Raw genomic sequence first — 23,337 nt, 5'->3', positions numbered from 1 at the left:
TACTGGAGCGTGAAATCAGCTGTCAACCTGAATAAAAAAAGGACTATTTCACTGAACAATGTAAAAAATAGATGTTTGCAAATTAATAGCCAATTCAAATCTTTATTTTATCTGGTTAATGTGATTTTTGCTCCTGAACCTCAGCACACAGCAGGGCTGTAAGATGTCCCCTTCAGCTTCACACAGGATTGTAAGCTGTCGTCTGTGAGGCAAGCGATGTTTGTTTTTAATATCGTTCATGTTGGAGAAGACCTGCTCACTTACATATGTGGATCCAAAGATTGACAGAACTCCAAATGCATACTTTTTCATGTACCTATAGGTGTTGGGGATGGCATTCCATGTTTCGAATACAAGTTAGTCTGCTTTGGGAAGTTTTTCAATATGACTGAGCAAGAATGGTCTTCTGACGGGCAACATCTTCAAGATTAGCTGTGTCCAGCAGGGTGTCTGGTGGGGTGTCTGGCCGTGTGTTCCGTGGGGTGTCCGGTGGGGTGTCCCACACTGGCAGATGTGACGTATATCTGCAGCAACAGGGAGCAGCAGCAGAGTGCGGCTCCGGAGCCTCGGGTTGCTGAATTGGTCTAGAGGATGTTTTGTTTTTGGAGTTTTATTGTAGAACTGGGAATAGGGATGAGGAATTGTAGTAGGATACTCCAAAATCAGAACTATTCACGCTGAGGATATCTAGCTGATCTTAGAGCACTTGTGCCGTCTTGGCTGACAGTAGATAGCAGACTTCCCTTTACTTTGTAGCAACAAGTAGTTTAGGAGAGAGCAAAGTCCTCTTTTTACAGTAGCAGTTACAGGGCAGAGCTCCTCAGGCACAAGCTAGTTACGACAGACTGCGACAGCTCAAAAGTAACGTAACTGAGCAAAGTCCCTTTGCAGTGGCAACACTTGGACAAGCTCTTCAGAACACTAGCCAGTGTTCTCTTTTTCCAGACCCACAGTGACTATCAAGCACCAAGGGAGGTTGCAAGCACACAGAGTCCCCAAATAACTCAATGTCAGTACTCACAAGGCCCAAGGACAGAATGGTTGCCTCCTTCCAATCTTCAAAGAGAAACCCTCCAGTGATACCAGACAGATATTTGGCAGACAGTTCCCCTCAGTTAGCGTACTGTAGAACCAGAGTTACTCTCTCTAACTTCAGGCCCTCAGGTGACCCACCTGAGGCCAGCATGGCAGCCCGTTGCCAGGTGAGGCAGCCTGCCTCCAGCCTGCTGTTCAATCCTCTCCCAGGAAAGATGCTGAACCCATGTGCTCCTAGAACATAAATAGCACTCCCAGCATGCAATGGGATTGCCTTCCCCTGCAATTGGCCAGGGCTGTATCCATATTCATGCTTTTCATGTGCCTAGCTCCTACCCATGTTCTAGAATGCTCGCATAGCTTCCTGAAGGTGGGAGAACTGAGACAAACAGCATCAGAACATCGTGAGCAGACCTGACCAATCACAGCACTGTGTTAAGGAGAAAACCACACTGAATTTACCTGGCAGTCTCTCTGGTAAGCAGAGAAACACAGGAATGCCTAACCTAACTATTCAAATCCTAGCAGCTAACTAGGAGGGGGCTACAACATTAAATGCTTCCCGACCGCCCTATAGCAGAAATACTGCTACAGGGTGAAGGGCTGCGCAAAATTATGCATATATACGTGATCTTGAATCTCCGGGTAGGGGGCACGTGTGCAGCCCTACCTGCGTCACCATTGGCAGCTACAGATGTCGAATATTGGGTCCCGGCTGGAGATTCCCCTGCTGGCTGATTGACAGGGGAGAGACCTGTGTGTAAACAACACAGGTCTCTCTCCTGCCAGCAAGAGTATGCTGCTGTGTATTTCTCTGCACAGCAGAGAAATACACAGCAGTATGTTTCCCCAGTAAAACACACACAGTTAACCCTTTGATCACTCCAGATGTTAACCCCTTCCTGCCCAGTGTCATTAGTACAGTGTCAGTTCTTTTTATTAGCACTGATCACTGTATTAGTGTCATTGGGGTGGCGATTAGTCAGTTCTCCCCCCCAGTGTCAGAATGCCCTTTGCAGTCCCGCTATAAGTCGCTGATCACCGCCATAACTATTATAAGAAAAAAAATTCCCAGTATCTATACCACCATTTGTAGACGCTATAACTTTCACGGAAACCAATTAATTTACACATATTGGGATTTTTTTTAGCAAAGACACGGATCAGAATACATTCTGGCAAAACTTATGAAGAAATTGGATTTTTTTTTTACTGGATATGTTTTATAGCAAAAAAAAAATCAAAAATATTGTTTTTTTTTTCAAAATTGTTGGATTTTTTTGTTTATAGCGCAAAAAATAAAATATGCACAGGTGATCACATACCACCGAAAGAAAACTCTATTTGTGGGGAAAAAAGGACATCAATTTAATTTGGTTGCAGCGTTGCATGACCGCACAATTGTCAGTTAAAGTAACACAGCACTGTATCATAAAAAAATGGCCCGGTCAAGAAGAGGGGGGGGGGATCCTCTGGACGGTAAGGGGTTAATTAATATTAATACCACAATAAATGATAAACATGTGAATTAGAATTTCATTGCCTTACCTTATTAGGGATCACTTCCGAAGAAATGTCTGTGGGACAGAAATAGACACTTAGCATTGTTGATGTACTGCTGTATACGGACGAGACATTAATGCCAAGGAACAAAATCATCAGCTATACAACTGACCACAGTTATTTTTATTATCATAGTAGTTTAAGTAAAGTACAAGCTGACATTTTGTAGGCTATACCTTTTGTTAACAAAAAAACACAACAACACACCATTAGAGCCAACAGCAGCCAACACACACACATACACAAACACACCCAGGGCAGTATGACAGTGTAAGGTCCCGCCACTATAGGAATGACACAGGGTTCCCATCAGTGCAGAGTGTGGCACTCCGGTGTGTTTACTATGAGCAGAGCAAGATGTGTTTTCAGCTTTCTCTGGGATTTGTAATCCTGGATTGGGGCTTGGAGCTTGAAGGCTCCTGGATCTATCCCATGTCTGGGTCTTGCTGGAGACCCACAGGCCATGGGAGTGCACAGGTGGCCAGATTAGTTACAAGCCAGGCCTGATCATAGAACATAGTTCCTGTAGCTCTACCCCAAAAGAGTCACTGAAAATTGCCCAGATTCCTTTCCCCAGTGATTGCCCCACAGCCAAGCACACAATCATGGTTACTTTTTGACTCAATAACAAGTCTTGTTTAAAAAAAAGTGTTTTGGTGTTTTTATTTTTTGAATAACTTTAATAGGATTGAGGGATTTGAGTGGTATATTCCAAAAAGAACTATGTACAAGTTGAGGATTGTAAACTTCCTTCTGCAGGCCTGAAACAAAAGTCCTTGCAAAATCAAACTGTGGCCTTGGCTTTGTAGTAGAAGCATTTAAAAGCACAAAAGGTTCTTCTTTAGATCAACCAGAGCAGAGTCTCTTCACAGAGAATTAGATGGACTGAGCTCTTCAGGACACCAGCTGATGTCCCCTTTAGACAAACCCACAGCTGACTCTCTACCACTAGAGGGGTGGCAGCCCGGCTGTCCTTGACAAAAGGTGGTTGCCTCGTTCCAACATCCATGCAACATTTTCTTTTTCCTGTGATTCCAGACTATATCTTCAGATGACAGCCCCTCAGCCAGCTCTCTGTAACTTTAGCATCCAGGCCCTCAGCTAGCCCAGAAATGGCCTTATGAACAGCAAGCAAATGGCAAGGTTGCCCAGAGGAGAGCAAACCCTCTCCTTAAGGAAAATATCTAGACGTTCAGTGTCTCAATATTTATACAGACTCCCAACAGCTTTCTGAGCCACCCTCCCTGGAATTGGCCAGAGCTGTAAAATATTCATGCTGCTATTTACTTTGCTTCACACTTATGTTCCAAAGAGATCCATGGTTCTCTGAAAAGCAGAGGAAGCAATCAAACACTGCAGCATCGAAAACACTGAACAGACCTAAGTAATCACATGCAGTTGCACTGATTACAGTGAGCACAACTAAATTTACCTAACAGCAAAACAGCAGCTCCACTGGATACAGTGAGCCAGAACTACATTTACCTAATCCTACCACCTATCTAGGAGGGTGCTACACTCCCATTTGGAGAAAGAGCTGTGTGCTTCAACCAGGAGGGTCACATGTTCCTGTCAGGAGACTTGTCAGGGCAGGGGCCGAGGAACGGACAGGCAGGCCTAACAATGTAACGCACTGGCTGACGACAACCACCACCCACAGACCGAAGTCCCTCAGGGCGCGGAGTCTAAGTCCCAGGCTGCCCTTCACCAGGGCCCCTGATGGTGGGGATGGATTTGACGCAGCCAGGAACCAGGTCGCGGCCCCCGAGACACCTCAGCTGCGGTAATGGCCGCCGCCAATGGCATGTAGCTGGTGGAAGAGATAAAAGAGTAGTCAGACAAGCCGGGTCAACAACAACAGGACAAAACAGTACAGGACAGCAGACGAGAATCACAGGTCACGAGCCGGGTTCAGCAACAGAGGGTCAGATCAAAGGAGAATACAAAGAATAGTCGAGTCACAAGCCAAATCAGATACCAGGAGAGTCACGAGAGTCAGAACAGAGTAATAGCAACACAAAGACACAAGACACAAGTGCAAAGAGCATGTGCGGGCCACAGGCTTATATGTCATCAGCCACACCCCTCTGGGGGATGGAACACAGAGACCTGAAGGCATAAAAGGATTCCCACCATGCACAGCAGAATCCAAGATGGACGCCAGCACATGGAGTAACATAACCTCAGGGAAAAGGTAGGACCTTGACAAGACTGCACCCCATGTTGGGAGGATTCCTTGCCCACAGGACAGAGAGTTGGGACAGCTGTGTGAGTCTGTTGAGACTGATTACCCATGGTGCCTGGAGACCCCATATTTAGAGGCCAGGGAGTAGGCCTGTGTAGCAGGAGTGCCGCATCTGTTCCGGCTGAGTGAGCTAAAATGACTTGAATGAGAACAGGTCTAAGAGATCAATGTACAGAGAGCAGCAGCACTGTGGAAGACAAGTCAGGTGGCTTAGTGGGACTGTTTCATTGCTGGAAAACCCCTGCATAGGAAACATTGAACTTTGCTTTCCCTTTTTAGTATAAGTGGGCCAGAAAGCCCTAAAACCAGAAATTGGACTGGCATGACTCATTAAAAATGTTCACCACCACTGAGATAAACATCCCCCAAAATCACAACAGACACAGACAGCCAACACACAATCAGAGCAAACACAGACACCACACCCAGTAAGAACAGGCACATATAACACAACAGACATACAGTCAGAGTAGAAACATACAGAAAACACACAGCCAGAGCAAAAAGACAGCACGCACAGTTAAGACGGTCATACTTGGGTCGACTTCGAAAATAATTTTCTTTAGAAAATCTATTCTAAGAGCCTGATTCGCCACCTTATTGAAAGACCTGGGGATTAAGACAGTGAAGAGTGGATGAAGCAGTGCCTCTCCTTACCGGGATTGTTGGGACAGCAAGACATCACTGCCACCACCATCACCATAGTTGCAGCCGCCTCCCAGCCATCTTTGGACTCAGTGTCACGTACCTGATTGGAGACTGAAATGACGAGGTCGGCCTCACTTGTGTCACTAGCCCTGACCCCACTGGAAGTGGAACAGAGGGTGTCTAGGGACCAGGGGGACAAGAGCGCCAGCAGATGTTGTTTGCAGCTCTTGTAGTTGGAGACTTTGGAAGACTGATGAACCTCTGATTCAGGAACAGTAGTGATATGCAGAGCTGGTATTGTAGGTCGCCAGGTGGGCACCAGAGCAAGGCAGAAAGCAGGGATAGGAGACAGGAGCAGTGTCATAGGAATAGCCGGGGTCATCAATGGGCGGACAGCGAGGTACCAAATCATAAGCAAGCCAAAGTCAGGAGCAGAGCCGAACTCAGGAACAAGTATCAAGCAGGAGAGTAATCAGAGTCAGATCAGGAACAAGCCGGGTCAGCAACAAGGAAATCACACAGGAACGAGCAGAAAACTGGGAACAGCTGAAGATCAGTTAGCCCTCAGCACAGGCAGAGGCACCTCTTAAATAGTCCGTCTGGCACCAATCTTCACCGTGCGTGTGCGTGATCGTGCATTTCTGTGCACATGCGCACATCTATTTACCGGCCATCTCATGGGAATTCCCTTACATCAGTGTGGAGGGTTGGACATCCTCGTGGCATCAGGGGAAGCAGCATCATCGCGGCCCAGGAAGAGGAACCTATCCGGGAGAGGTCAGCAGGCAGAGCTGAAGGCAGTCATATGGCCAAACGAAGGAGGACCCTGAGTCGGCGCTACTACACTGGACTATCCAGTCAGCACAACTCTCTCTTCGTCTATGACCAAAGGTGGGTCTTCACTTGCTGGAAGAGGAAGGTTGGTCCCACCCTAAGTGATGTCATCAGCAGAGCGGTTTCCATGGCAACAGGATGCTTCTACTTGTCAGCACCAGGGACAGCTCCCTGCTTATTCCAGCAGCAGTGGAACACAGGGAGTCACCTACAGCAGCTGGGGTTCAGCTACAGAGGAAGCAGCAGAGAGCAGAAGCTGCTTCAGACAACGTCGGCGTGTCTCCAGAGACAAAACTCCGGTTGTGTGTTCTCCTTTCATTACACAACCAGCTCTTCACAACAATGGTGAGTCTTCACACCTGGAATGTCTTAATGTTTTAACAAAGTCTTTGGCTTCTCTCATTGATAGATTTAGGGTTAATATGCTTGTGGTAAATAACTCGGTTTTGGTTACTGCTGCAGCTGTTTGGAATTCTGTTTCTTCAAACGGCTGCACCGCTACTGTCATTGATTCTGCTATTAACCACTTCCCGACCGGCCGTTGTATATAAACGGCCGGACGGTGGCACTGCAGGGTCAGGTGGCTGTTCATAAACGGCCTCCCCGCATTCTGCTTGTGCGCGCTCCCTGGGAGCGCGCAGCACCGCGATCCGGTGCCCGCTGTGTCCTCCGGACACAGTGAAATACCGATCGTCGGACGGGACCTCTGTACGAGGTCCCGATCATGTGATCACTGATTGGCCAATCAGTGATCACATGCAAAGTAGTAAGCAAGATGTCACTTCTGACATCATTGCTTACTATGTGTGAAATCTGTGAATGATCACAGAGGTCACATGGTACAAGGCTATTCACAACAGCCTTGTACCATGTGACAAGCTGTGACCAATCACAGCTCACTCTGTATTTCTCAATGAGTGCAGGAATGCAGACAGAGAGAAAGAGAAATGTGGAAAAAAAAAAAAAAATCTTTATCACCCCTCACAAGTAGTACAGTGTCACCATGGTGACACTGTACTGCTAGAGTGACAGTATGTAAAAAATAAAAATAAAAATAAAAAATAATAATATAAAAAAATAAAATAAAAATGTAAAAAAAAAAAAGTTAAAAAATTATAATTTTTGCTTATAAACTAATTTGGATTTTTTTTTTTTACTAAAAAGATAATGGAATAAATTTTGGCTAAGATTTATGATGAAATATTATTTATTTGCAAAATTTTATAAAAAAACCACTTTTTTAAAAAAAATTTGGACATTTCATTTACATAGCAAAAAAAATACACCAGTGGTGAATAAATACCACCAAAATAAAGCTTTATCTATCTAAAAAAAATGGTAAAAAATTCATTTGGGTACAGTGTTGCATGACCGCGCAATTGTCATTCAAAGTGTGATAGCGCTAAAAGCTGAAAATTGCCCTGGTCAGGAAGGGGGTAAAAGTGTCCGGTCTGGAAGTGGTTAATAATGCACCATCTGTCAATGATCACAACACTTCTGTTAAATCTCAAGATATATCTAATATTCCCGAGGTATGCTTAAAGGAATCGATGCCTTGTGTTTTATCCCCACTAGGATTCCACTTATCTTTGGGGATCAAAGTAAAAAAAAATACCTGTCGGGGGGATGGGGGTTTGTAAATTTGTTATCTCTCCTTCCTTCTTCCAAGGTATTTTTGATTAAAAAGTGTAAAAAGTGACAAAAAAAGAGAAGTCTGAAGAGGATAGGTGCAGGCCTGTTGCCTGAAATTTTAAGACCTGGTTACAGGCGTTTTGTATTTATGTCAGTGTCATCTGAGAAACACCAAAAAAGCATGGGTTTGATTCAACATGTAGATATTGTATTGGAGGCTTATAAAAATTTCAGAGGGATAGCATGGTTTTTATATGATGAACCTATTTGGCAGAAATTGACGGTTCACCCCAGTTTATACTGGGGATGTAAAGATATCGGTTTACCTTTTTTCTGCCCCAAAGACAATTTGTTAATAATTCAGGTTACAAGAAAGGAATCTGTTTCACTTTTAATGACTCCCAATGGAAATGGCCTGGTTCACGTTGCCATGAATGTGCATTCTGTACAGGTTCCCATTCCATCTCCAAGTGTTTAAAAAAAAAATGGCAACTGCCAATCAGCAACAAAGCAGGGAATTTCTTTCAAAAAGCATCAACCTTAGTGATCCTGCATAGAATGCTTCCATGGCTTCAGGAATACAAAGACAAAAACAGACAGCTCAGCTGCTGTTTGAAGGTTTTCATGAGGGTTTTTACTTCCTCCTTTCCAGGGTGCAGGCTGTACTATTGAGAATAACCTGAAGTCAGTCTACACATTTTCTATAGTGGTTAGGGAACAAATCTTTAAGGAAATCCAAGATGGTAGAATGGGAGGGTCCATTCTTGCACCCCCCCCCCCATTCCAAGATTTTAAAATTTCTCCATTAGGGATTGTTCCAAAAAAGGAACCTAATTCGTTCAGGCTGATTCATCACTTGTCATTCCCAAAGGGTAGTTCTTTGAATGATCACATAAGTGAGGAGTCAGCCTCCGTACATTATTCAACTTTTGAGGATGCGTTAAAAACATTCAGGAGGTAGGCTATGGCTCTTTTCTGTTTAAAGCGGACATTAAGTCAGCTCTCAGACTGTTATCCTTTATCTTTTAATTCCCTAGGTTTCTATTTTAATTATTATTTTTCCTTGATAAATTCCTCCCAATGTGTTGTTCCCTTTCTTGCAATTATTTTTAATCTTTTGCAACATTCTTGGAATACGTGGTTAAGAGTCTTTCTGGTCATCACTTACACTTTTTTATTTGGATGATTTTCTTTTTCTAGGGAGTTCTTTTCAGGAATGCCAAAGAGTTGTGACTACATTTTTGAAGATTTGTTCAGATTTCAATATTCCTTTAGCACAGGAAAATATTATTTTTCCTACAACTAATATTATTTTTCTTGGCATTACCATAGACACGATAGCCATGGAATTTAGCCTACCATGAGATAAGGTGGAAAAACTCACTTTGACTATAACTAAATTGGTAAGATGAAAAAAAAGTCTCATTAAAAGACATGCAGAGTCTTTTAGGTCTTTTGGCATTCGCATCTAGGATTTTGGTGATTGGTGTTTTCTCCAGATGGTTTTACATAGCTATCTCAGGGCTAAAATCCCCTTTTGCACATATCAGAATGACTACAGAATTGAGAGAAGATTTATTTGTATGGTCCCAATTTTTAAAGGCAAATTTGTCTTTATTATTTTGTATAAATTTAACAAGGTCCAATCAGCGGATAAGCCAAAATGAAAATTAGTCGTGAGAGCAAGGCTCAACTAGAGTGCAACAGGGGAACACATATCTCGGAGAGTTGCAGAGGTGGAGAAATGGAGCCAGATCGACCACAGCAACTTATGTTTATCATAGGTATCATTGGTAAATGCCAGCATTTCCTCCATATGCATAGTATCATTAAGCACGGAGACCCACATCGGGAAAGGAGGGGGTGGTGGCCATTTTCCAAAAGAGGGGTATCAATTGGCGGGCCGCAGACAGAAAGAAGCACAACAGACTTCTCTTCTGTGCTGCCCATGAGTCTGGTAATATAGATAGAAGGGCAATTTCCAGCGAAGGGGCCAAGGATTCACTGTAGACCCGGTTATATACATCAAAGACTTGTTGCCAGAACGGTTGTATCACTATGTGTAGCTGTGTACCAACAGCTCTATTACAGCGCCAACAAGATCAAGTGTAAAAGGAAAGATTTTGTGTAGGGAGAGGGGATACCTGTACCAACGAGAAAGAAGCTTAAAATTCTTTTCTTGTGAGTAGCAAGAAATAGACGATTTATAAGTAAAGTGGAACAACGTGGACCAATCTTCCGCTGAAATGTCCTTACCTAGGTCTCGAGCCCATGCTTTAGTGTAGGGAGGAAATTCAGAGTGAAGAGCATTGTGGAGCACTTTATAGAGAGAAGCTAGGATGTGTCTCGGTGGTTCAGTGAGGGAACACAGCTGTTCAATCTCAGAAAGTGACCGATGAATGTTGAAGGAAGAGTGCAAATGCTTGCAAAAGGAGGATAAGTGTAGAGTGGTTAACCAATCCCTAGACCCACCCTGAAGGAGCGGAAGACCCGATTGGGAGCAGATAAAGTCCTGAGCCATGGGCCAGGAAGTGTGTATGAAGGGTCCAATAATGGAAGAGCCCAACCCCTGAGGAAGAGTGGGGTTATCAAATAGTGGTGATAAGGGAGAGGGATCGGAGGATAAAAGAGTAATTATGCCTCGTTTATACCACAACCGTATAACAGCTAAAGTCAAAGGGGACAAGCCGGGAAAACGCAAATATTCCCGATCATACCTCCATGGTAATGCCCGAAGATCAACCTGAGAAAGATCCTGTTCAATCATACAAGAGGCTTTACAGAGGGGTCTAGGAAACAAAACAAGCATCTGGGCTAGTAACGTGGCTCTGTAGTAAAGCTCAAAGTCCGGTAAACCCACTCCACCCTCGAGTTTCAAATAAGTAAGTAACTTGTGTTTTAACCTGGAAAACCCATGGTGCCAAATAAATCTAATCGAAAGGGAGCGTAATGAAAGGAAAAAACTCCTAGGGACAGTGATCGGTACAGTCTGAAAAACGTATAGAAGCTTAGGCAAAGTATCCATCTTAAGGGTATTGATGCGGCCGAACCAGGGCAGGGCTGAAGTGCTCCAAGAAGCCAAATCCCTTTGGATACGTGAAAGTAAGGGTAATTAATAAGGGAAAATAGAGCATTAAGATCGGCCGAAATCTGGATCCTCAAGTAAGTAACCTCCGCAACCTAAACCCTGCCCCCCTCCACTCTGCAGCTGATCAACTCCATGACAGCATCCTCCCCCTGTCCTGCCCCGACCTGGCTATGACTGCCTATAACAACTCGCTGTCAGCCGCCCTTGACTCATTAGAACCTTTAACCACACGAAACATCAGACCCCGACCGCTCCAGCCTTGGCAGACTGATCACACCTAAACTCTCAAACGACACAGTCGTGCCCTGGAGCGACTATGGCGCAAAACCAGATCCCAACTAGCCTTCACCCGCTATAAATCCGCCTTCCACACATACGCCTCTGCCCTCCATGCTGCCAAACAAGCCTACTTCCTGAACCCAACGACCCAAACAGCCTCAGACCCATCTCCCTGCTCCCATTCTCATCCAAACTCTTTGAGCGCTTGGTCTACACTCACCTAAGCTCTCACCTCAACGACAACAACCTCCTCGATCCCCTACAGTCCGGCTTCCGTCCCCTACACTCCACCGAAACTGCCTTACACAAACTCTCCAACGACCTGCTAACAGCCAAAGCTAATGGCCACTATTCAGTGCTCCTACTCCTTGACCTCTCCGCTGTCTTTGACACAGTTGATCACCCCTCCTCCTCAAAAAACTACACTCCCTCGGCCTCAGAGATTTTGCTCTCTCCTGGCTCTCGTCCTACCTATCACAACGCTCCTTCAGCGTTACCTATAACGCTACCACCTCCCCCTTGCTCCCCCTCTCTGTTGAGGTCCCTTAAGGCTCCGTCCTCGGGCCCCTTCTCTTCTCCATCTACACCTCCTCCCTTGGCCAACTCATACACTCTCACGGCTTCAACTACCACCTCTATGCCGACGACACACAAATCTCTCTACCCCCCCACCTCACCCCCTCAGTCTCCGCCCGAATCACAAACCTACTAAACAACATATCAGATTGGATGTCGCTCCACTTCCTTAAACTGAACCTCTCCAAAACTGAGCTCCTAGTCTTCCCCCCAGCCCACACACCACCCCCTACTGACTTCTCCATCATGTCCAACAATGCCACCATCAGGCCCGCCCCGCAGGCCAGAGTACTTGGTGTCATTCTGGACTACAACCTATCCCTCCAGCCCCAAATCCAATCACTAACAAACTCATGCAGACTCCACCTCCGCAACATCACCAAAATCTGCACGTTCCTAACCCCAGAAACCACTAAACAGCTCATCCACTCCCTCATCATATCATGACTCGACTACTGCAACTCCCTCCTCACTGGCCTGCCTCGCCAAAGGCTATCCCCACTTCAGCCGATCCTGAACACGGAAGCCAGACTCATTCACCTTACCAACCACTCCATCTCCGCTACCCCTCTCTGCCAATCCCTCCACTGGCTTCCGATTGCACAACGGATCAAATTCAAAATCCTAACACTGACATACAAAGCTGTCCATCATACTGCCCCAAATTACATCACCGACCTAATATCCAAGTACCACCCAACACGCACACTCCGCTCCTCTCAAGACCTTCTCTCTAGTTTCCTGGTCTCCTCCTCCCATGTCCGCCTCCAGGATTTCTCCAGGACATCACCTATCCTCTGGAACTCCCTACCCCAATCCATCAGACTATCACCTACTCTCCTCTCATTTAGGCACACCCTGAAAACCCACCTCTTCAGGGAAGCCTACCCCACCCCCTGCTAATTGCCGACCTCCTCCACTCTTCCTACCACTACATTCCCCACAGCTATCTCCTCCCGTACCACTATCCCCTCCCTCCTAGATTGTAAGCTTGAAAGAGCAGGGCCCGTGAACCCCTCGTGTATCGCATTGTATTGTTTTTGTACTGTCGCATGTTCTGTCTCCCTTTGTAATGTACAGCACTGAGCGAACTGTTGGCGCTTTATAAATACTGTATAATAATAATAATAATAATAATAAAAGTGATAGTCTTCTGACGCCATTGAAATGCAAAGTTAGGCCTAAGGTTCGTCAGTACATGGTGGGGGTAAAGAAATATTGAGGGCCTCCATTTTAGAGATATTAAGTTTAAAGTTGCTGAAGGAACCAAATCTACGAAATGGAAAAGACTGGGGAGGGAAATAAGTGGCTGTTGAACGTAAACTAGAAGGTCCTCGGCGTATAATGATAATTTATCATGTGCGGAGGGAGTGCGGATGCCCAAGATTGAGTTGTTAGCTTGTATGGCTCTCCCATTATTAAAACAAAGAGAAGGGGTGAAAGGGGACATTCTTGTTTGGTCCCATTCTATATGGGAAAGGGCGAAGAAACCATACTGTTGACCAGGACAGACACCGAAGGATGAGAATAGAGGGACATAATTCGAGCCAGGAACTGCAAACCCACCCGCTCTGTTCCAAGGTAAGATGGAGAAAGTGCCAATCGACGCGATCAAACGCCTTCTCAGCGACAGATGAAAGTAGGCAAGCCTTTAAGCCGTGTTGCTTGATATAAGAGATAAGATGGATTGTTTTAGAAGTATTATCCCTAGCTTCATGACCCGGAACAAAGCCAACCTGGTCGTGGTGGATCAAGGTTGGTAGCAAAGGGGAAAGACGGTTCGCTAAAAGTTTAGCAAAAAGCTTAATGTCCAGGTTAAGTAAAGAAATTGGGCGATAACTACTGCAATGAGAACCCGGCTTAGGAATAGCCAAAATAGTGGTAGACAAAAAAGCTGATGAAGGTACGTTCAGATAATCGATAACATTAAACGCTTGGGCCAGAAGCGGGGCTAATTGGGTGGCGAATGTTTTGCAAAAGCGTGGGGTGAATCCATCCAGACCCGGGCACTTTCCAGTTTTCAGGGCCTAAATTGCCCCAAGAACTTCTGTAATCGAGAAGGGCTCCTCCAGATCCAATGCATCTTGGGTATCTAGAACAGATAATGCCATCTCCATAATATAATGGGACATAGCCGGCAGGGAGGAAACGGGAGGAGCATCAAGATTTGATGCGGAGAGATTATAGAGTTGAGAATAGTAGCGCTCAAACGCAGAACAGATGCCCTTATTGTGATAGATTTTAGTATTGTCAGGCGCCTTGATGTGTTGGATCAGATGACAGGACGGTCAAGGGTGGAGTACACATGCCAAGTGCTGACCACATTTGTTAGCTAAGGAGTAATGAGTGTTGCATACTTTGTCTCGTGCAACAAGGGAGGAGGAATCTAGTAGTTGGACTAAATCTCTACGAGCGTTAGAGAGGTCCACTGCAACCACCGGGTCCAACATACGTTTGTGTGATGATTCAAGCCGTGCAATGAGCAAAAATAAGCGACGCATCTCCATCGTACAAGCTTTTTTCAAGCGAGAGCCATGCTTAATAAGAACCCCTCTAAGAACACATTTGAGGGTCTCCCATTGGTTAAGAGGGCCAGTAGTGTCCGATGTGTGGTCCAGAATAAAGTCCTGGATAGTCTTCACGACCTCCGTGATACATAGAGAATCTTTGAGTAGGTTATCGTTCAAGCGCCACAAAAAGCGATGCAAAGACGACGGTCGGTCCTGAATCGTAAGATGAACTGGGGCGTGGTCTGACCATAAGAAATGACTGAGAGAGGATGAAATAGGACAATCTGGAAAAGACTGTGAAACAAAGAAATAGTCTATACGACTGTATGATGCATGAGCTGCAGAATAATAACTATAGTCTCCCTCTGAAGCATGTTGGATGCGCCAAACATCCAATAGGTGTAAGTCATGCAAACGCGACTTAAGTTGAGATAAGGCCGATAAGGAGAGAGAATATTTACCCGCTGAAGTGTCCAAGTCTTGAAAAAGAGCTACGTTAAAGTCCCCTCCGATGATGAAACAGGGACCCCCAAAAGCAGACAGCCTAGAGAGAACTGTCGCCAGAAACGGAGCCTGATCTATATTGGGAGCATAAATGTGTCCAGGATCTCCGGGCCAAAGGTATGATGAAAGGCCACCAACACCCCCCCCCTAGATCTAGCCTGCGGATTAGTACTATGATACCACTGAGTATAGTGACGATTGTGGAGGACTGGGATACCATCAGAGCAAAAATGAGTCTCCTGGAGTAGCAAGATCTGCGTTCCACATCTATGGAAATGGTAGAGCATCTGGCTCCGCCTCTCCAGAGTGTTAAAAACCCTACAATTAATAGAGGAAAATGTAATCGGAGTCATAGTTGGTTGAGGGAGAACAAATAAGAGAAAAAAAAAAAGGCCAAGGAAAGAAGAGCAGAAAAAAAAAACAAGGTAAATGAATGAAAAAGAGAAACTATTAGACAGGTGAACTGTCAAAATAACATACAGTGTGATACTGCGTAATACACCGAAGGCCTAGGTGGGGAACGTCAAAGGCGCATGTATCCGATCCCGACCCAGGCCCTCCACTGGCAAATGATAACTTGAGGGAGGTCACCTGCAGATGACGGCGACCCCCTCTATAAAACGTATTCAATAATCCCTGAAACAGGCATGAGAAAATAGGCCCATGCCCCCAACAAATAAACATAAACAGAGCACGGTAATGACGGGGTGAGGATGAGACAAATAAAGGAACGGCCTAAAGCCCCTGAGACTAGGACCAAAGGCGTCCCTGCCCGTCACGGCAAATGGCGGTGGTGGAACCCAGGGACCAGCCGTAGGCCACAGCCCCAGAACCTAAAAAAAACAATAGGTACAAATATAAGGCACAGATCTAATAGAAGTAACCAACAGCATGTGCAAAAACTGTAGGAAGAGGAGGAAAGGAAAAAACCTCCCAATTCATGCAGATATGGAGTCATCCCTCCGGGAACTTTTGGGAGGAAGATCTGGAATGCTTCTTCTTCATGCAATCGGTCCGCTGCCAGGAAGAGGGGAATGGAAGGCCAGGGGTCGGTAGTTGAAAGGGCCAATCCGGGAGGGACACCAGAGGTAGCTTGAACACACCAAGAAATGTAGGCAAGTCCCCAAGGGTGTGGAATTGAGCAGATTTAACAATCTGGGAGGCGTGAAGTTGAAACGGGAACTGCTACTGGTAGCGGATATGCCTCTCCTGCAAAATCTGAGTGAGAGGGCGCAGAGCCACCCGCATAGCCAGAGTCTGGCGGGAAAGGTCAGGGAGGAGCATCACTGGCACTTCATTGAATAGGATAGTGTCCTGTGTGCTGGCCGCACACAAAATGGCGTCCTTGACCTTAAAGTAGTGGACCCTGCACAGGGTATACCAGACAAAAGATGGGTCAGAATTCCTGGGGTCCAGCGTGCGATGCACGTGGTCTAACTCAATATGGGTGTCTTTAGATTGCTGGAGCAGTTGATTGAAGATGGCGGTAACCGCTGCGGCCAAATCTTTAGATTCAATGGTTTCTTGTATGCCCCTGATCTGAATATTGTTACGGCGGTTCCTGTTCTCAGTGTCATCCTGTTGGTACATGAGCTGTTGTATAAGAACCGTATGGGAGTTAAGGGTCTCTTCGTAGGTTTGTAAAGCATTACACAGACCGTCGGCGGTATTTTCAATCTCCTCCATATGCACACAAATGTCTTGTTTAAGATCAGAAATTTCCTGCTTGTATGCGTTCAATACATTTCACATGAAACTCAAAATCTGCCTTTGTAGGAAGGGATTTCATGTAGGTGTGCAGGGACCGCAAGTGGGACTGCAGATCCCAGCCATCCTCAGAGCAGAGAGATGCTGGGGAGGGGCTGCGTGATCTCAGTGTGCCCTGTGTGTGCTGTGCATGCAGAACAGGATCCCCAGGAGAGAGAGAGAGAGAGCCCCGAAAGCTTACCTACCCTTCTTCAGAATGTAGCCCTGTATCCACAGTGGACAAGGAGGGTAGAGGTGCCGGCGCCATCTTGGAAACCGGCTCATATCGGCACCGGACCAGCCCCCCGGAGAGCTCTCCGGGGGGTCCGGTGTTGATTCCTCCCCATGGGGATTATATGACAGGGCCCGTGAGGGAGAGAGGAAGCCTGCAGTGGAGGTCCAGGCCGGGAGCTGTGCAGTGTCACTGCTCTCGCTCCATGCATCAAGCCACACCCCCCTGGTCCCAATTTTTAGATAATTTTAATGGGACAGCAATTTTTCAAGACCCTTTCGTTTGTGATCAGGATTTCCTTTTATTTACAAATGCAGCAGGATCATTCAGTTTTTTGGCAATATGGAAAACCCACTGGTGCGCAGCTCTGTGTGTACAAAAGGCTATATAAAACATGTAGTCTTGTTAGAATTATTCCCCATACTTGTAGCCATAGAAATTTCGGGTGAATATTTTAATAAAAGGTATCCTATTTAGCACTGACAACAGGGAAGTATTATTTGCCCTTAATTGTTTGGCATCTAAATCGCCTCCAGTGGTATCTCTGATACGGCTCCTTGTTTTCAAATGTCTTAGTCTTAATATGTGGATTAAAGCTAAATATCTGCCAGGCAAACAGAATTCAATTGCAGACTCTCTGTCTCGTTTGCAGATGCACAGATTCAGGTCTCTGTTTCCGGCTCCGGACGAGAGAGGAGTCCTTTGTACTCCATACCTGTGGGATCTAGTCTAAATTTGATTGGATCCAACATTAAGAGAACCATTGCCCTCTCCACGCTGGCTGCATATTCAGCAGGGTTGTTACAGTGGTAGACTTTTGGGAGAAACCTCCTCAGGGTTCTTTTACTGCAATTCCTTGAAAATGTGATGTCCCATTGTCTATTGTTGGCTCATATCAATAAAACATTAGCAGGAATTTCCTTTTTTTGTCAAAAAATACACAATCACCCCACATGTAATTCCTTTTTCACTATTAGGCAGGCTTTAAAGGGTTACAAAAAAATCCCATTTTCATACAGATTCCAGACTAGAAATTACTTTAGCTGTTTTTCAACAACTTATGAAGTCAACCAAAGGGGCATGTTATTCTGCTTATGAAGCACTTATGGTTAGATCAGTTTTTTCTTTACTTTTCTTTGGAGCCTTTAGAATCTCGGAATTGCTACCGCCTAACAAGACATCTCAGGTTGGTATGTTTTGTACTAAAGTTTACACTGAGCAAACCAAATTAAGGATTGTTCTTCCAAGGTCAAAGACTGATCAATTCTCTGTAGGTAGCTGTTTATATTTGAATTCCTTTCCCGATTCCCCAGTTTGCCCTGCAGCTCGGCTAACTAAATATTTGGCAGTTAGGTCTAATTTCGGCAAATTGCTGTTTATTCACGAGGATGGCTCATCTCTATCCAAATATCAATTCAATGCAGTTTTGCGCAGGTGTCTACACATTTTACAGTCGGATGACAAACACTTGACGTCACATTCTTTCCATACAGGAGCTGCCACAGAAGCTGTTGGATTAGGGATTGATATTAATATTAAAAAGACTGGGATGTGGAAGTCCGACTCTTATAAATTATACCTTTGCCCTAACACTGTATCTTAATTTTAGGCCAGTACTTATCAGTTTGGATTGTCGGCCACTCTTTCATATTTTGGGCTGAGAGGAGAGCTTTGAGACAAGTGTATACCGAGAGCCTGAATTTCTATCCTTTGGTGAACATTTTCTGGCAAGCCAGGAGAGGAATGCGCTGGCAGGATTTATTTTTAAATTTGAGTATACTTCAGACGAAGTCCGGAAGTGATGAAACACGTTAGGGGAGTGACATCAAGACGCACGTACGTAGACCGGAAGCGTCGCCGCGGCCATTTTGTTGGTTTTCTACACATGGTTTTCTATAGTGTTTGATAGAAAAAGCTTGGAACCATGTCTGGAACTGATATTTTTGAATTTCAATGTAAGTGATGAATAAAAAAGTTATCCCTATGCTTTGAATACTAGTCCTGAGACCCTTCTTATCTTTCTGAGGACCTTGGAAAAACTTCTTTGAAGAGAATGTGGAGGAATATGTTTCCATAGTATTGTTTGAGCATTTCAATACTCATAGAGGGTAATAGTATTTAGTACTACTGTGTGTTGGTTGATGGTAGACACTGAATTGCAGTGACCACAGAGTGCTCACAGTTTGATTTGTGTGATTATATGCACTATTTTTTTACTTCGAGGTGGATTTTTGGATGATATAGGAGTCAATCCTTTTATTGGATGAAAAGAGTGGAAAATTTTGGGATCTTTGTGGACACTATTTTGGACTTTCTTTTTGGACATTTCTTTGATCAGTTGGACTTTATCGTATATTATATGTTTAAAATGAATTTATTTATTTATTTTATTTTATTTATTTTTGTAAGTCACAAAAAGGTTTTATATGTAAATTTGAGTATACTGTTCCAGAATTTGCCAATTCCAGATGTTATAATTCTTCATTTGGGTGGTAACGATATAGGGAAAGTTAAAACCTGAGATCTAATTTTTAAAATCCGCAACCATCTCCATCGCTTACATTTGGCTTGTCCTAACACAATGTTGGTTTTTCGGAAATTATTCCCAAACTGAAATGGTTTAATTCTCCTTTTGAGAAAGTAAGAAAGAAGATTAATTGAGCGCTCGAAAGCTCTTGCCATCCATTGGTGGCTTTTCTTCTTGGCATGTAGACTTGGAAGGAGGTTTACCAGGACTCTGTTGGCAAGATGGTGTTCAACTCTCAGATAATTATTGTACTCCAATCTTAAAAACAGTGGAAATGGCCACGGTTGGGGCGGTTGGGCCAGGTTTGTTTGTTAAACAAACCTGGCCTTTTAAGGGACAGTTTATTTCAATGGCTTTGGATATGTTTTCAACCCGAGTTGTGGTGACTGGGTTGTTCTCAGTGGTTGGTGTTTTTTAAATTGATTTTGAATGGTTTATTGGTGTTTAGTCCTTTATTTCTAGAAAACATGCTGCCCACAATCCCATACACAGATAGCACACACGCAGTCAGAGCAAACATGCAGTCAGAGCAAACATGCAGTCAGAGCAAACATGCAGTCAGAGCAAAAATACACACACACAGTCTAAGCAGATACAGACAGCACACACAAAACACGCAGGAGAATACAGGAGATCCCTGGCATATAAGAGCCATAAAAAAAGACTTAAACAACAGGGCAAAAGTTAGTCCTTGTAATTGGAGGCTGCCAGTATAGATCTCAAAATGATTTAACCCTTTCACTGCCAGAGCCCTTTTTGCATATTTTTTTTTTGCACACGTGTTTAAAAAAAAAAAATAATCAGTTTAGGTCTGAAGATTACACAAAACCCCAAACATGATATAATTTCTGAAATCAGACACCCTAGAGAATAAAATAGCAGTAGCTCTAATTTTTTATGTCATGCAATATTACCGCAAAGGTCTAGGAAATGCAAAATTTCTCTAAAAAACAAACTAAAGTGAATTTTAGGGCAAACAAACACAATAAATTACCCACATTGTTGGTAAAATATAAAAGAAGAGGTTGTGCTGAGTAAATAGATACCCAACATGCCAAACCTTAAATTTATGTGTGCCAATGAAACTGTGTCAAACTTCAGTACCCTATATTTTCTACAGATGAAGCTTCCAAAGCCCCATATAGGTTATCAGTTTATCGTTAAGGGCACCCTGACGTGTGCGTTTACAATTGTATGTGTGTATGTGTGGGGCGGGGGGCTAAATTTTTTTTTGGGTTGGTGTTATGTGCTTGGGTATAACTTAATTATTTTTAGAATAAAAAAATATATTTTTTACTTAACTTTTTTTTTCATCACATAGGGGACACAAAGTTCCCTATGTGATGATTTTCTTAGTAACAGGTTCTCTTTGTTGAGACATGCAGAGTCTAAAAGACCTTCTCTGTGAGCCATTAGAATGGAAACCACATTGCAATACATCTTTCTCCAACCTTTCTAGCCGTGAAAGTGACAGCCGTGAGTGGATGCTCATCCTCTCTCCTCTCTCTCCTCCCCCCGCCAGCACCCGCAATGGGTTCGCAGATGGGTAAATGGAGCCAGGTTAAATGGTGGGAACGTGCCCACAAGGGGGGGGGTCACCGGAACCAGGGGCTGTGGAAGCAATTCAAGGCAGCTGAGCTTCTTGATTGCTTCCAGATAACAGGCAGGAGTCTACCTGTCAGTTTTATGCACAATCTCGGTAGCTGCAGCCACTAGATTGTGTATAAACCCCCGCTGTCAGGTCCGTATGATATGAACTCTGAACTGAACTGTACTGACCAATTTATGGAAAACCAGTGTATTGACAAAAGTAGGGAACACCACAGCATAGCCCTAGCTCAGCACTTTAAGAAAAGTGGAGAATGTAATGGTTGCCTGAACTGTATCATCTTGTGATTTGTACTGAAATATTGACTCTGTGTGACAAATCATTTCTTTGTTAAAAGAAGTTACTGGTTAAGTGTAATGTCTAATCTGAAAGACTTGAGAAGAGAGAATGAGAGTATGCTCCTACAGTGAATTATTATTATTATTATACAGTATTTATAAAGCACCAATAGTTCGCTCAGCGCTGTACATTACAAAGGGGGACAGAACGTGACAGAACAATACCAATGGGAATGGGAATGAAGAATGAAGTGTAAACCCTTAGGTAGTGTTGGCCGGTGACAGAGGTTCTGTCTGAGTGGTGAATTGGATGTATGGTTCGCCCTTCTTAGTAGCGGGGGCCTGCTGCGTGATGGAACCCTCCTAGGGACCAGGACTGAATCACGGTGTGTGTGAGGCCTTGCAAAGTATACAGCGACTTTCCTCCATGCCTTCAGGCTTAACAAATAAAGCATATTTAGTAACGTGTGTAATAGAGCCGGAGGAGGGACTCAAGACAGGCTCTCTCTAAATGTCACTGTAGTAAGTGCCAGGACAGATGTCACTAGGTAAAAAGGTGTTATCCTTCAGGTGTTAGGCTATGGTGAAGTAATTTTGCCTCCAGCCATGGGGGGCACTAACTCACACAAGAAAGAAATACCACCATGCTAATACTTGGTTAAATCATGTACAGTAAATTATCAGCATGCAGTCCCCCACAACTTCGTTCAGGTAGGATCAAATCCAACATCTACGGGTGTGCTCCAGCTTTATACACAACATCTCAGGGGTAAATGGAGACCATATTGTTAAAATATCTGTCCATACATAGAACTCTTTATGAATAAAGTTGGCTGCTTGAGTGAATATTTCACATAATAAAGCCATAACTCTTAAGTTACCTCTGGCATTTAGCAGAATTCGCCTCAGAGCATTCATTTTATCCAATGTCTTTATTCCATCCAGTTCAGCTTGTGTTAGGGTCAGTAGTTGGCAGCATGCACCATTTCTCGTACTCCACTCCTCTTCTACTTTTCTTGCAGACTTTGTATCCTCCAGGTCAGTGATCACCATGTACACTTTCTCCTGACCTAACAATGACAGAGAAAGAAACAGAGAAATGTTAAGGTCAGGCAATATTTTCATAATGTGTGGATATTAGTGGTCTCAGCTGCTTAGTTGACATGATTTCAGCTCTTAAAATGGAATTCTCACAACATATCATATTGCTTCATCGGAAATGTAAGAATATCCAACTACCGTTCTGTAAATATGTCAGAAGAATTAAACCATTCAAAAGTGATATTCCACCTATGTCTGGAGTCCAGGGGTAATCCCTTTACTTATTGAAATTCTTGAGGACGTTGATAGAAAATTCCTCGCTTCTACTCCCTGGCTCGGATCACAGCTATTTGTGAATATTGGGGATTCCTACACACCTCGGGGGTGGGGATCCTCTCCTTCTGTTGCCTGTTTTAATCTTATGGTTGAAGATGAGTGAGAAGGACCTGTCATGGCCATGGCAAGTGTTCACACAAAGGAAACTAAAGTTCATTGATCCCATAATCAGAGTCCCCAAGAGATATAGGAAACCCTTAGGAGTTTAACTTTCCAACATCTATAAAAAAAAACAGAACTGTACAATATGTTTGGATGGGCTGGCTATGGAAGAAAAGGTTGTTGGAAGAAGATACAAAGCCAGAGCTATAAAAGAATCCAACAGTACACTAGGGTCTATGTATAAATGTGTTCAGAGAAAATGAATACTACTTTCATTTGTGATTCCCACATCATTCTAGTTTAATCCCATTACAAACATATGTGAATTTTAGGTTGAGGTGATTGTAGCCGTATTAGTGCATTTGCGGCGGAAACTATTGAGTACTGTCCGTGATACTTTTTTTTATATTTGCACTGACAAACAATTTTGAGGACAAGCTTTTGGGGAATGTCCCCTTCTTCAGGTCCAAGCAGTACTGATCACAAAGGATTCTGCTATACCTTTGTGATCAGTACTGCTTGGACCTGAAGAAGGGGACACTCCCTGAATTT

General features: G+C 44.1%; 1 protein-coding gene across 1 annotated transcript in view; it reads right to left on the bottom strand.

Annotated features, from left to right (window-relative positions):
• Nucleotides 1–23,337, bottom strand: part of LOC149441010 (uncharacterized) — an 81,930-nt gene that overhangs the window by 43,362 nt on the left and 15,231 nt on the right. Inside the window, exons 3-4 of the mRNA XM_089657876.1 lie at nt 22,188–22,376; nt 2,584–2,612 (exon numbers count right to left, since the gene is read on the bottom strand). Coding sequence (XP_089514002.1) covers nt 2,584–2,612; nt 22,188–22,376 — 218 coding nt within the window. The remainder of the gene's footprint in view (nt 1–2,583; nt 2,613–22,187; nt 22,377–23,337) is intronic.

This window comes from Staurois parvus, unplaced genomic scaffold, assembly GCF_062004578.1.
Source record: "Staurois parvus isolate SC_StPar_1 unplaced genomic scaffold, SC_StPar_1.0 ptg001037l, whole genome shotgun sequence".
NCBI classification, from domain to species: domain Eukaryota; kingdom Metazoa; phylum Chordata; class Amphibia; order Anura; family Ranidae; genus Staurois; species Staurois parvus.
This window is presented reverse-complemented; position numbering and strand designations above follow the sequence as displayed.